The sequence below is a fragment of the Centrocercus urophasianus genome, unplaced genomic scaffold (genome assembly GCF_019232065.1).
Source record: "Centrocercus urophasianus isolate 14NV4802_14NV808 unplaced genomic scaffold, USGS_Curo_1.0 seq_23, whole genome shotgun sequence".
NCBI classification, from domain to species: Eukaryota; Metazoa; Chordata; class Aves; order Galliformes; family Phasianidae; genus Centrocercus; species Centrocercus urophasianus.
The window spans coordinates 8,263,902-8,278,334 of record NW_024884789.1 but is presented as its reverse complement, the minus strand read 5'-3'; the positions used below and the strand labels follow the sequence as shown (position 1 = coordinate 8,278,334).

Sequence of the window (14,433 nt, the reverse complement as noted above, 5' to 3'; positions counted from 1 at the left end):
CCCTTAAGCCCAGAGGCACATTAGACAACTAAATCCGATGTCATATTGCACTGTGCCTAGTGCTTTCATATAGAGAAACAAAGTGGGCTGGAGGAAACTGCAGGGAAACGTAGTGAAATGAAAGCAAAGTGGTGGTGGTGTTTCCTTTTTAATCATAAAGGCCAATAAAACAAAGGAATACTGAGAACAAAAAAATCTGAGCATGAACTGCTAACTCAAAGTAGAAAATTTAAAGAAAAATTCCATTTAAATGACTGTGTTGTTAGTAGATAAACAATCCAATACTCTGTAACACAATCATGCCTTGCAAATAACTCCAATAAATGGATTATTCTCTCTGGAGATTCACTTTCTCACCATTTTGCTGTACAAAGTACAACACAGTCATACATGGCCAATCCCAGTACAGAGTTTTCTTTCTTAACCACACATGTAAGGCACATGTTAAGTATGTTTGGATCTGTTGGCCAAGGAAGATGTACCAGAGACATAGTAAGAGTCTCTATGTGGAGATGAGCATAGACTGAAGCTGTTTTCTTGGTTTCAGTTTTCCTGGATTAGGTCGAAATTTCACATGTTCCAAAGAGGAATATTATTATAATGATGTGTCTGGGAAGCTCACTCACACGATTCTGAACTTCATTTCTAATGGTGATCAAATGGCATTAGTTTAAATAAATCTTGAGTAGACAGAAGAATGCCAAAATTCTGTGTTGTTTTTTTTTTTTGTTTGTTTTTTTGACTGCACAAAGCTGTGGTGAAATGGGAGGACTTTCTGCTATCAAGATTTGTGGATCACACTGACCGTTGTCTAAAGCAACATCAAGTCAGATTTTTTGACCTTCCCACAGCAATTACTGCTTGACTTGGGGAAGCTGAGCAGTAGAGCAAAATTTGTACAGCCTTTTCTAGTAGAAGTGGCTAAGAACTGACAAGGGAAGTAGCTGTTTGCTGGTCAGTGCCAGTATGGGGCTGATCTCAGTGTAGTTCTGTGGAGACTTCTGTTTCAGCATTTATGTAGGTCACTCCAAATGTAATGCCTCCTATTTATTTCCATGGAAGTTACAACAGATACGAAGCACACAGTAGCAGTATTTGGTAAAACACATTCTCAGCTGTAGAGCACTTTTCTTCAGCACAAGTCTCTGCCATTAGCCACATGTTTTTACCAGTGATGAACCAGAACCTGCATGCCATGCTTGTAAAAATGGGCACCAGTGGAGTGACCCACTGTTGCCACTGCTGGATTTCTGCTGCCATTCACTGCATCACTGTGCTGGTCTCCATAAATGTTCAGCAAGCATCAGTGGATGTCAAGTGCATGCTATTTTTTCTGCACCAAGGAATTCAATGACATACCTTTGCTTCAAATGCACTTCTGTACCAGTCTTCTATATCAGTCCTCATTTTGTCAGACTGCTGTGCTGCTATCTGTCACACAACAAGATGGAACAGAATATTGGTGGGAAGGTTTGATCTCTACTGCCATACCACCAACATCCATCTCTGCTGATGTGGGCCAATGTCATAAAATGGGAAGCATTACTTCTGGTGTAGACTTCATACAAGGACAAGCAGGAAGCTTTATGCAGACCTTGTACATTGAGGAAAAATCTTCAATACTCCAACCCAGTCAATTGAAAATAACCCAAAAAAGTTAGAATAAAAGAAATGATCGAAAATGTTGTGGAAGGAGAGTTGTGCATATTAAGCACGCTCATTAGAATGGAAATTTGGACCACGTGACAAGAATTGTGTGCTACTGACAGATTGCCTGTATTCTTGGCAGCTCTTCTGGCATATGATGAAAAGGACGAGTTGCTGTAGTGATTGGTATCTGACTCTGCCTACGTTATGCACTGTGCATAATGAGATCTTAAAATATATTCTTTTTTTCTTAATTGTAGCATTTTGCCATGATTCCACTGGGGAAAAAAGAGAGGAATTGGCTTAATTCCACTGGAAAAAATATTTTTCTTAAAATTTCTGTGTGTGAATGGCTTCCAATTAAAACATAAATAACATTGTCTTGTGAAACAGTAAATAGACTACACATCATGTAAATTTTGTTCTTTAACTGATGTTACAGCTTATAGCTTATTATGTTATAGCTTCTTGTTGCTAATAAATACATGCAATTCAACAAATTTGATTATGTTGAAAACAGGCAGGAGCCTTGTAAACGTCTTGTGCTTTTCCTGTTTTCACATCTGAAGTATATTTGTTTCATGGACAATTCAATCAGTAGGTTGATCAATTCAAAGCACTATTGTGCTTGTTCTTCATAGTGGATGTTTTGGATGCTTGTTTTTTAGTATGTTGATGTAACTCTTCCTAAGAAGAGATCTTGTATGCTGTTTTACAGAACAAAGATTTACAGAGAATAATACTTTACTATCGAAGGGAAGCAGAAAAAAACGTGTCCTAATGGCATCTGGAATTGGTACAAATGTTAGTGTGGTACCTGGAGATCCATTGAGAATAGGTATGTTGCCTTTTATGCTTTCTCATTTGAATGATTACATTTGTTCATTAAAGAAGAGGGACCCCATGGAAAAGTGGGGATGATTCCTGAGAGTCCATGTTTGGTGGGTTGCATAAACTGGAGTTTGGAGTGCAATCCTAATTCCTTTTAAATAATCGCTCTCCACTGTTCCTCTTCAGTTATATATAAATGGAGTGTGTAAGATCCTACTGCAAGGGAAATATAAAGAGCTGTGGTAGGTGCATGCCAACTGAAAAGCCTCAGGGGGTGGTTAGGACTACAGCTTGAACTTCAGTGCATTTATGCATATTCTTATTTTTATTTAGACTAGTGATGACTTCTATATGGAATATCACAATCATACATAACTATGTCCAAACTTTTCAATGCAGCTGCTGTGTTTAGGAAAAAAAATGCTAAAATACCATCAATTTTTAGGTTGCCCAGTGCTACCCAGCTCCAGAAACACTGTTCACTGGCTTTTCAGAGGTAGTCCAATTGAGGAAGTCAAAACCTTGGAATACCGAATCCTGGCTGGGGGTCGCATCCTGGAGGTGAACACCAACTCGGGTCAATTTGCTGGGCAATTCCAGTGTTGGACTTCAACAAGTGCAAAACCAGTGTCAGTTTGGGTAAATGTCAAGAAGGAAGGTTTGTTGAAAATTATATGACAAATTCTTTTTTTTTTTAATACTACTTTCTTTCACTCTTTATGGACTTCCCTGAACCCTAACCTGCTTTTATAACCAGAAAGTAATACACTAAAACATGTTTAACTTCACCTATATGCACAGTCCCACCTAAGCCAATAGACAACATCCATTCTTAGAGTTGAATTGGGCAGGAGGATGTGGGTTTCCTTACCTGTGCAGCTGGAAATCCCAGAGGATGTTGCCTCACTAAGTGTCTTGCTGCTTTAAATCAGGTAGGTTTTCTCAACTTCAGCAAATCATGTAAATGCTACCACAACATCCTACCAAAGTGAAAGAAAACAGGCCTTGAGGCCACCTTAAGACAGTAAGAACAATTTTTCATATTTCAGCATCGTTACAGTATGGTTGCCCTCTTATTACAGTCACCCTTAAACATACCAGTGTAATGGGGCACTCTGCATGCTCATCAATTTAGGTTTTAAGTTTTCGAGAACATTTTATGATGTCCTCCAAAGTAATGTGTCTGCACACAATTCCACTTTCATTAGAAAATTTTGAAATGTAGAACTGAGAATTGCAGATGAATGAGCAGCAGGACAGTAGGCTGCATCTACAGACATTTCAAGAAATGTGTAAATATTTGAAGTACTTTTGAAATTAATAGCATTATAACTGCTAGACTTTAAAATTTAGAGTTAAGAATTTAGATCCTAAGATCCTGGCAACAAAACACCAAATTCCTTTTGACAGGTTAATAGAAAAAGCAAACATCCCCTGTATGCAGGGGATGCAAATCAGATTTAAAAAGAAGTCTCTGTTGAAATTGAAGGTTCTCATGTATTATTTACCTATTGTCTATATATTTTGGCTTTGTGGGTGAACAAAGGAATGAAAGAAGATTTAAGATGAGATCTTGTAAATCTCGACAGGGACTGCCACTGGATCATTTCTGTGAGTGAGGCTGGGTCTGTATGAGTGAAGTGGCAAAGTAATTTTACTGAAGTACATCTGTGATCAAAACATTCACTCTTGGTGATAAGTCTGAAAACAAAATTGTATCTATCTGAATATTAATGAAACAAATCATGAAATATCCTGATAGAACTTATAAAAAAATATGTCCAGACCTTGATACTAATACAGATCTGCTCATTAGAGTTAGAATTTCTGGGCAGGACTAACTGGGTATTAAATTGTCCATCTGTATTCTCCAGCTGAACTGCCTTTTGGTCACCCAATAGCCTTTCAGTGAGACTGGTCAGTGTTCTGGGAGGATTCCATTTTCCTTTCATTAGCTCTGACTCTGATTGTTGCTTGTGCAAACGTTTCATCGCTGGAATAGCCGTGCATTTTTAAGACTGCAAAATCTCCTCTGGTGGTTTTTGCACAGTAGGCATATTGAGGGTACTTCTGAGTAGTATCTTCCTAGTTAAACAAACAATACAGTCTCTCCATCATAGTTGCAGTCAGTAAATTTAACTGTTTCTACTTTGAAAAAGGCCCTTTTGTATTATTTTAAGAAACCCAGAAGTAATAAGGAAACATTGAAAAACAATAAGTTAAAGAATTCATTATGTGCTGGAAGGGTGAGCCTGTGGACACAGCTGGTAGCTATCAATTATTCTTGGTTATTACAGAAAAATCTGACTCCTTCTGTGATCACATAAAAATCTGTCAGCACTGCACAGTACTTCATCTTTTACCAAGTGTCAAAAAAAAAAAAAAGTGGGGGAATGGGTAAGTGTGGGATTGTGACTAAATATAAAGGTTGTAATTGTTAGGGGCGATCGATTTTCAATGCAAAATGGTCTTTAAAACCAATTTCTTTTTCATGTTGCCAGAGGCCTCAGTGGCAAACTAATTATGCATTAAGTAATTTTCTATAGCTTAGTGCACGATTTTCTTAAACCTTGACATTTGTGCAATGTCTGGAGTAAGGTGAGTTTTCTTTAAAATAAACCTAGCATAGAGCAGCAGGAAACCCAGAGAGCCTGATTTACAGTTTCCTCTTTTTAATGCTCATTGTATAAAAACGTTATGAAACTTTTAAAAGAAGTTCATCAGTTCCTACTGTGAGCCAGACTCTGCCCTTCAGGTGCACATATGCTGATTCCATTTGCCTTCTAGTGAACTTCATGCTCATATGCAGAGGTTGAACTTCAGGGGAAGCATTTTGCTCTGGCTTTTGGTTCCTTTTCACAAAGCTGAAATATTCACTTTTCTACGGGGACTGTGATTTTGTCTCACTGACAGGATATGCTGCCGCATCGATTCACATGTGACGTGGTTAAAATGTTTAATGCTTCTCTCACACACTTCTTTTGATTGTTTTTCTTATTGATAATTAGATTATAAGTGGGAATATGCTGAGTGGAGCACTTGTTCTGCTAACTGTGGCAATTCAGGAACCCGCTCCAGGAAACTACAGTGCATGAATTCAGAGGAGCGGAAAGTAAATGAATCATTTTGCGGAGATCTGCAAAAGCCAGCATTTATTTACCAACCATGCAACAGAGGTGACTGCCCTGCCAGGTAAACTCCTGCCTACTGTATTTCCATGTGCTCTATCTGTGTTAAGCTCACAATCTCCCAAAGTTGCTTCTGTGTTTGTGTGCTGAGTATGAAATGCGGGTTTTATTTCATTTGTGACCCCTAAAGCATGAGAGGTGTGAAAACGGATCACAGTCAGGGAGCTCATAATTCAGCTGAATAAATTAGACTGTTTACAAGTCCATGCTGCTGCAGCAGGTCTTGCTGCTACCACACTAACATTGTGAAAGCCACGGGAGGCCCCTGAGATGTGCCTGTTGTGTGGAATCTGTGCCAATGCCCTGAAAGAAAAATCATCATGTTTACAGCAGCCAAGATGCTCATGAGTGGAGTCTGTATTCACCTCCTGTTCTTTCATGCTAGCAGAGAAGCTCTGAGTAGTATGGTTATCTGGAATGCCTTGTTTTTCTCCAGTGCCCACCCACCTTGCGTGTGCTTCTCTGCCATCTTTCTGACTGAATCAACTAGTGTACTTAGAGATCTTGTGGCATAACATATTTATTTCACAGGCAAATATACCACCATAGTATCTGGTTCCAAAAGCCCAAATGTTACCTGTCTATTTAATCAGTTACACTGAGCATTCTGTCTCAGCAAGGTGCTGTGCTCGGTTTTTAACAAGGGGCACTACATGCATCCTCAAAACAAATGCCTTGAATTGCTTAGAGGGATTGGCCTTAGTATGTCAGTATAAAATCCATGAGAAGTCATGCACATGTTTTGGAGTTGTCCTTCACTGGAAAATTTTTGGAAAGAGGTGTTAAGACCTTAAGTGACATTATGGGAGTGCATCCTGCCAGAATGTTCTGAGCTCTTCTCTAAGAAAACATGGCAACAGATAAATATCAGGATAAGTTTGTTTGTATTCATTACTAGAAGCCAAAAAACCAGATCATCCTCAATTGCAAGTCTGAAATTTAGCCAGCCCATAACAAGTGAACTTTTTGCCAGTGGAAATGTACTAAAATAGAAGGAATAGTTTAAAACACAGGTTCTCAATTGCAGCACTCCCTCTAAAATCCATCTATTCAGAGCAGATGAGACAGAGTTATGAGGATGCTGCCGTGCATTTTATCTGCTTTTCTCCAGCATAGCATCCAATTACAGTGAGGTAAATGTAAGAGTTTAAAAGGTAAAGAGTCCAGATTGCAAAAGATTAATCTTCTTTGAATCAGTATGAAGTCTTTGACTGTAAGAAAGATAATTGCTGAAGAAAATAGAATCTTTTTCCTGTTATCACAGAGGTGCTACAAATAGTCTCATTCCGTGTTTCTATCCTACATTTATGAAAAGATCAAGCAGAATAAATTATATTGCCACTTACTGCTTCCCTGGTAGTTCCTGGCTGTCAAGGCAGAATAAATCTTTGCAACTTCTAATCAATAAATAAAACGTTTTGTTTGAGCCATTATCTAGCAGGATCTTGATGTAATAAATTCGGATCAGTTACGACACCTACTTCTACTACTGCATTGATTGTAACTAAATCAGTACCAGGTATTTTACAAGTTACAGAATAGCAGGCTGTGCTTCCCTGCAAAAAGAATAAATCAGCAGTGACCATAGGATTTACTTACTATCACCTTCTGGGTAACAGTGTAACTTCAGTCAGCGTATATTGAGCTACACGGGTGTTAGAACTCCTCAGTTAAACAAGTTTGTCCAACCTGGGGGAAGGGCTGAAAAAGATGATTCTACCTTTTCTCGCATCTAAACTCTAAATACCCACCTAAAAATCAGCTCTCTTGATTTTTATTTGCAAAGGGGTCACTGCAAACTGCCAGCAAGGTTGCAACGCTTTCATATTTGCTATTATTGTCTCTGCACCCCTGTAGGTGGGTAACTAGTCGATGGTCTGAGTGCTCTGCAACTTGTGGCAGTGGTTTTCGCTACCGGCAAATAACTTGTCAACAAGTAAAAGCCAACGGCAGCGTGGTGACAGTGCTAGGAGGTGCTTGTATGCACCAAGATCGCCCTGCGGGAAGGAAGCCCTGTACGGGTTATTCATGTACAGCAGGGACAGCGCAGACAAGAGAACAGGTAGGTTACAGAGTTTGTAGAAGACATCAGTGCAATCACTCCGTTGTCTGAACATCTGTATTCTCTTGCTGCTGCTACCACACTAACACCTTGACAGCCGAGATGGAGGCTCGTGGCAATAGCTGTAACTGCCTTCAGAACAGTGACTTACAAAGGCTTGTGTCTTGATTTTGTGTTACTTTAATTCAACAAAACCAGGGAATCGAGAGCAGAACACAATCTGAAACCCAAGTGTTAGTTTCAGTATGTTTTATAACCTAACCTGTTGCTACCAATTCCAATTTTAAGCTGGTATATTGTTTTCATTACAGTCTTATAAAAACACAATTAGTGTAGCTGAACTTGTGACATCCTCAGAGACAGATGTGTGCTTCAAAAGCAGTCATCCTTAATATGGAAAACTTTACTTCCTTATGTTCTGCGTCTTTGTTTATACAGTAAACTTTTTCTCATTTTGATATGACATCTATGATTGTCAGTGCAGTATTTACTGTTCAGTAAGCAAAGTAATGAGTGAGAATTACTGTTGCTCCATTCCAAATAGAGTTATTAACAAGACAAGGTTGTAAATCTTTCTGAATAGTTGGGAAGGTTGGTATCTTGGAGAACCAAATACTGAGGACGTGGACTGAGGGCTGAAGGCAGAGTTATCAAGATCTATGACTGGGTTGTGCAATTGGGTAGCTGCTTAGAAGGGTGATTTTATTGTAATTAATTTGATGGCTTCTTTTTCTTTCTCACTGCCTTTTTTGTCTCCTTTTTCAGCATCACCACTTTTTATGTCAACTTCATAACGGATCCTTGATGCCAAACTCTTCTTGTGATGAAAGAAAGAGGTACACAGTTTGAAGCGGTACAAGTTGAAGTCTATAGATGATCAAATTAAAGTTACAATATCATAAACACTGTATAAATACTCAAATTCTTCTCATGAATCAAATACAAAGGAAGGGGACAATAATCCCTTTTGTGTACAGAGGAGAAATTCAGGAACCCAAGGAGAGAAATGGATTTGATCATTGTCCTCCCCTGTGCTGATGGCAAAGCTAGAAAGAAAGTGAGAGAACCTTGATTTCCAAAAAAGGCACGAACTGGAGCAATCTGTCATAACTTAGTTACTACTGCTGAGCTAGTTCCCTTCTGCTATTATTGTTATACAGTTCTGTGGCTGAAGAGGTTTTATAAGAGTTTTGCTGGGCTTTATTTTATAGTCCCTGTAAATTTACTACTTAATTTAATAAAAATTCACTTAAATAAAATACTTACATATAAGGTATACTTATCCAGATAAATAGATTTAATTCTGCTTTCAAGTATGTTACAGGAGTAGCAGATAAGGTAGTTAAAGGTTGCATGTGAGTCTAAAATTGAATATGTGTTTTTACCTCAAGGTGTGCATTTATTCTTATTATTATTTTTGTAGGAATTCTGTTAATCTGCTTTCCTGTCTCTAAATAGCTCTTTACAAAAGGAAAAATACAGGCTTTACTCCCCCCTCAGAATGTCAATCACTTGGGGGCTATGCTGTTGCACATGGATGGAGGGCAGTGTCCATAAAACACTGCAATCTCAAAAATGCTGAATAAAAGAGAAATTAACTCCTAACACAGTGGTCTGGGGGAACAAAACCTAGCATAGGTAGGGCAGTGAAGAACAAACAGTGACTGAGTATCAACTACATACGTGGCATTGTCCCTTGATTATAGAAACCAGCTCTTCATACTTTTTACTGTAGACCAACTTCTGAGTTGTGAACATTTCAGACCATTTTTGAAGGACGTAGAAAGAAATTTGGGCTTCACAGAATAAAATGATGAAACTTCCGTTCACAAGTATAAGCCAGGATTTCATTTTGGCAGCTTCAAACATTTAAGAGGGTTCTTTGTCAGCATAGAAATATTACTTGTGTTCAGGAGAGAGCTTAAAGCACCTGCAGCATCCAATATACAGCCTTTCGGGGTCAGTAAAAATTTCCAAAAGGTAAAACATTTTTTCTATTTCAGGTTTCAGTTTAAATGAGCAGAAGCTTCTCTTTTGTCATGAGTGAGGCATGATGTGGTTGGCAACCCTGCACATAGCCCAGGCTGTTCTGTGATTCTGTGATTCTATGATGAATGGGCAGTATGTGAAGTACAGGAAATTGAACTTAAGGAAAAAAAGATGACTTTGAGGATTCTTAATACTGGAAGAGGCTGCACAGAGGTTGTAGGGTCTCCACCTTTGGACACTCTGAAAAACAGACAAGAGATGAGCAGCCTGGTCTAGTTTACTGCGTGATGAGCAGCAGGCTTGGACTGGAACATCTGCAGAAGTCCCTTCCATAATCGTATGATTCTGCATATAAGGGTTTAGCATGAAAATAAGCATTCAACTGCCATTTGTTTCTCCCCACAGATCTGCTGTCAGAAGAAACTGTTCCTCAGATGTATGTGATGTCTACTGGCGGACGGGGCCTTGGAGGCCTTGCAGTGTGCAGTGTGGGAGCGGATTTCAGTCTAGACGAGTGTACTGTGTACACAGAAAGAATAACAAACTTGTGGCCGATCAGTATTGTGGATGGAAAAAGAGACCAGTGAGCTGGCAGCACTGCAGTGCCACAGCCTGTGGCAGTATGTAAATATTTATTTCTATCTGAGCATAGCGATAGTTTCCAGCACTTATATTAGAAAGCACCTCACAATTGTGCGTTAGTGATTCTGCAAGCATTTGATTGTACATCTCCAAGGTAAAACTAAACTCTCCAAGCTGCACTTGATAACGCTGGGGTTAGTTGTCTCCATGACTAGGGCAGTTTGATGTTAAAGCCTCAAAAGCACTTCTAGAAGCAGGATTTGTAGGAAGTTGTTTTATGCAAACTTCCCTCACGACTGCCAGCTGTGAGTCATTCATGAATCTCTGAGCGAGCTGTTAATTCCTGGAAGGTGGGGTTCTGTGAAATGAATGCAGTGAGATCACACCACTTATGTGTGACCTACTTTAGCTGTTGTCAGAAATGTAAAGTAAAATAGTTACAAAGCTACCAGTATCCATTGGTTGTTGTGATGATTTCTGCTATTCATCTTGTGTTCATTTTCAAAGTTTTTTAATGTTCAAATATATTTTTCAGAAGATGAATGCAAGGATACAACTCACTACTGTACATTTGCAAAGCAACTGAGGTTATGCTTGATAGATGTCTACAAACAAAGATGTTGTCAGTCATGTCAAGAAGTGTAACTCTTCTGTGGAAAATTCGTGATACTGCAGTGAAGAGATGAGAAGTTCATTGAACTATCCTGCTCCAATTATATACCTGTAAATAAGACATTAGTCATAACAGTTAAATGGAAACTTGGGGCTAATGAAAAAAACAGTATTGCAGATTGATACGCTGGGCAGGGTACTTCTTCCAGGAACTTTTATTATCCACTCTTTACAATGGAACTTTTAATGTTTTAAACATCTCCATGTTTGAATTAGGAATTTTTGTTTTGTAGACGAAGTAGATGTCAGTACAGTTTTCAAAACAGCAATAGATTTGTTTTGAAAAATGAAGTGTCATTATCTATTGTTTCTATTCTTCTGCTCAGTCGCTGAAGTACAATCAAAGTTCTGGCACGGTTAGACTTTGCTACTGATTTTGAATTAGACACAAGACTTCCTTGTCAGAGCTGTGAATTAAACATTTGTGAGCACTGTTCCCTATCACAGTCAAACAGGGAGCCAACAAACAGCCAAACATGCCTGTCAGATTTTCTGTCTTCGGTAAACACTTTATTAACAGGGAAAAATGTCCAAGGAAGAATTACTATTATGAAGATAGAGAAGTGCAAAAAATCTGTGTTGAGCAGTTTTCCTTCAAGATGAATTTTTATCATGACCGTGAACCACGTGAATCTTTGCAAGATGAAGAATTCTGGTTACGGTTTTTCTGGATATGTTATTTTCTGTATTGCAAATTGTCTCATTTGGGCTGCAAGCACAGAAAACCCCACAGAAGGCAGCAGATAGGTTTATTTTATTTTATTTTATTTTAATGTAGTTCCCACACTACTGCGCTTCTTGGAAGCCTGAATGTGAGTCTAGACTTGGATCTTTTGTTACGTTACTGAACCACACTACATTTTAATTAGTGCATGTGCTGTCAGAACAATTTTAGAAGCAGCATTCCTGCACTATGGGTTTGCATCACTGAAAATTAGACTAGCACTACTGTATAGAAAATGTTTTAATATGGACTATTGTGTCCAGGGCTGACTGCAAGGAGAGGATATTTCTGATCATTACCTTTTTAATCAGTGATGGGTCTTGATTATTAAGCAGTTTTGTTGTTGTTTTTTTTTTTTAAATTAAACAAACAAACAAACAAAAAAAACATTCTGTAATATACTTTTTGTAGATATTTATTGTCTGATTTAAAGTGCAATATTTTGTTTTGTACAGTGTTTAATAAAGATTTTTGGACATATATTTTTTCTTATTACCAAAATTTCTTATTCATATTTTTCCTTTATATTTAAAGTTCTCAGATGTTAACATATAGCATTCTTTTGTTGCTTTAATTTTGTCTCTGGTTACATATGCATGCTATACAGAAGCAGTGCTGTAAATGTTTGTTATTGCACTTGGCATGACATTCCTTTGTACGTTATTTTATTGCTTCTGCAGTAACTGAAGGTGTCTAATACTTTGCTTTCTTGAGCGTAGTTTTGATATTTCTGAAATAAACTCTACTTTGATTATTCAACACCCTGATTACTCAGAAATTCTTTATTACTATGATTTTCATGTTAGTCATGCTTTCATTCCAAGGGTTACTCTGTCCATGTCCATCATTCTGGGATTTTCAAGGTTTAGTTCTTACTTTTGACAGCTGTTCTCAGCTTTGCACATCTGTTAAGAAGCAGCAGAGATGTTACCCAGCTTTGAACAGTCAGCTTTAATTCATGGAAATCTAGAATAAGGATTCTGTAAAAAGGTGGAATGAAGTTAGGTTTCTCCGTCAGGCTTCATGTACTGCATCAAAGTGTTCACTTAGACCAGTGGAACACCTCCATGTCTTATATTTGGTGGACAGTGGCAATAGCAATATGAATAAATTTATTTCAGGATCTCCAGTATGTGTAATAGCCTTTAGAAAGGACAGTTCCTGTAGTGGAAATGCTAAGTCACGGCTTGAAACAGTAATTAAGCACCTGGTGGGAAGGCAGGGCCAACCCAGGGGAGCTCAGGTGCATGCAGTGCAATGCATCCGAGTGAGTGGAAGGGGTGCAGCCAGGATCCACCGCTTCCCAGATTTCATCCAAGGGCTGGCAGTGGAGGTGAAGCATCTTGCTGGAGATCCCTCTCTACTTGAGGCTTTCTAAGGGTAAGCAGTTTCTTTATTTTGTTTCTGTGTCCACGGCTGTCACATCAGAGCAAGCCCTTGCCAGCTACAGCCCAGGACTTTGCTACTCTGCTGTGGTTGCTGCACTTTCCATAGCATTATGCTTCCATAATTTTTGTAAGTTGAAAATGCATAACAATTAAATGGTATTGTAGAATTATCCTGGATTGTAGCACTTGCAAAGGGGCATGATTTGATTTGATTTGATTTTTTCACTAACTCTTTCTCTATAGTCTTCAAAAGAAAAAAAAAATACTGTGTAGCATAGTGTATGATAAGCACTTCTAGAACAGCTATTGAATCCACAAGTAACTTCCACTTACATGTGTTAGCATGATATCATAAAATACTTTTTTAACAACTATTTCTTGAGGAACATTAGTTTTCCAGCCCGCTGTTTATTTTGTGTGTATTTTGTGTGTATTTTGATAATATCTTGCTTATGAAGGTTGACCTTAAGTATTTGAATAGTGTCTGAAGGTTTGTTATATCATTTGATGTTTTTCTTGGAAGCATAATCTTCAGGGTGTGGTCTTTCTACTGTAATGTAATAAGGGTACTTTCTCATACTTTGAAATTTAGGGGGAAAAATTCAAGGATAAAACTAGAATATATCTCCTTCAACCAAAAGAAGTTACCATACACATCTGTACAGGAGCTCTTAAATGTGCCTGAATGCACCCTCCATTTGCTCTCAAAATTTCTCTGTGACATGCTGGTAGGTGGCAGCAAATGACTTCCCACAAATTAAGGGGAAAAAGAATAAATTACTTGGGTACTGCAAAACCAGCTGTGAAAGTTACACAATGCACCTGGGGCTTGCTTACAGACCCTGAGGAGAAGCTGCTGCCAGTAGAACATGTAGGCATGTATAACTATGTGTGTTCAGGATCTGGAAAAGTGTATCTGGAAAATTAGGAGGAGGAGTCTAATGGCCTGCTTTGAGTCAGTGATTTCAAGTATATGTACAGAAAGAGCAAGGTTAGTTCTTGTTAATCACTGTCAGAAATTACAGACCTTTAGATTCAGAATTGCTTCAGGAGAAGCAATCATGGCAAAACTAAACCCATTGTTTTAAAGGAATATCTAGAAATGCCCAACATAACTTGGCCAACAAAATATAAAGAAAAATAAAGCTCTTATCAGATCACTCAACGTATTGATGAGATGAAGAACTGAGATGTGCATGTTATTATTCAATGTATTATTTGATTATTCTGAAAAGCAAACTACTATTTAAAAAATGCAACTACAATGATTTGACTTGCAGAAAATCATTAAAAAATGGGAAAGTAGGTTCGAGAGGGAATAGAATGAAATCTGGGCAGTCAAGGAACCGG

The 14,433-nt window shown here is 38.3% G+C and overlaps 1 protein-coding gene across 16 annotated transcripts in view; it reads left to right on the top strand.

Annotated features, from left to right (window-relative positions):
- Nucleotides 1–12,456, top strand: part of ADAMTSL3 (ADAMTS like 3) — a 189,204-nt gene extending 176,748 nt beyond the window's left edge. For 14 of the 16 annotated variants that reach the window (XM_042824305.1, XM_042824310.1, XM_042824300.1 and 11 more), the window contains 7 exons: nt 2,366–2,485; nt 2,924–3,136; nt 5,487–5,670; nt 7,524–7,728; nt 8,494–8,564; nt 10,123–10,337; nt 10,835–12,456. In XM_042824305.1, coding sequence (XP_042680239.1) covers nt 2,366–2,485; nt 2,924–3,136; nt 5,487–5,670; nt 7,524–7,728; nt 8,494–8,564; nt 10,123–10,337; nt 10,835–10,944 — 1,118 coding nt within the window. In that variant the 3' untranslated portion in view covers nt 10,945–12,456. Of the gene's footprint in view, nt 1–2,365; nt 2,486–2,923; nt 3,137–5,486; nt 5,671–7,523; nt 7,729–8,493; nt 8,565–10,122; nt 10,338–10,834 lie in introns of those variants that run through there. The other 2 variants (XM_042824313.1, XM_042824314.1) reach the window with 2 other exon arrangements.
- The last annotated feature ends 1,977 nt before the right edge of the window (nt 12,457–14,433 follow it).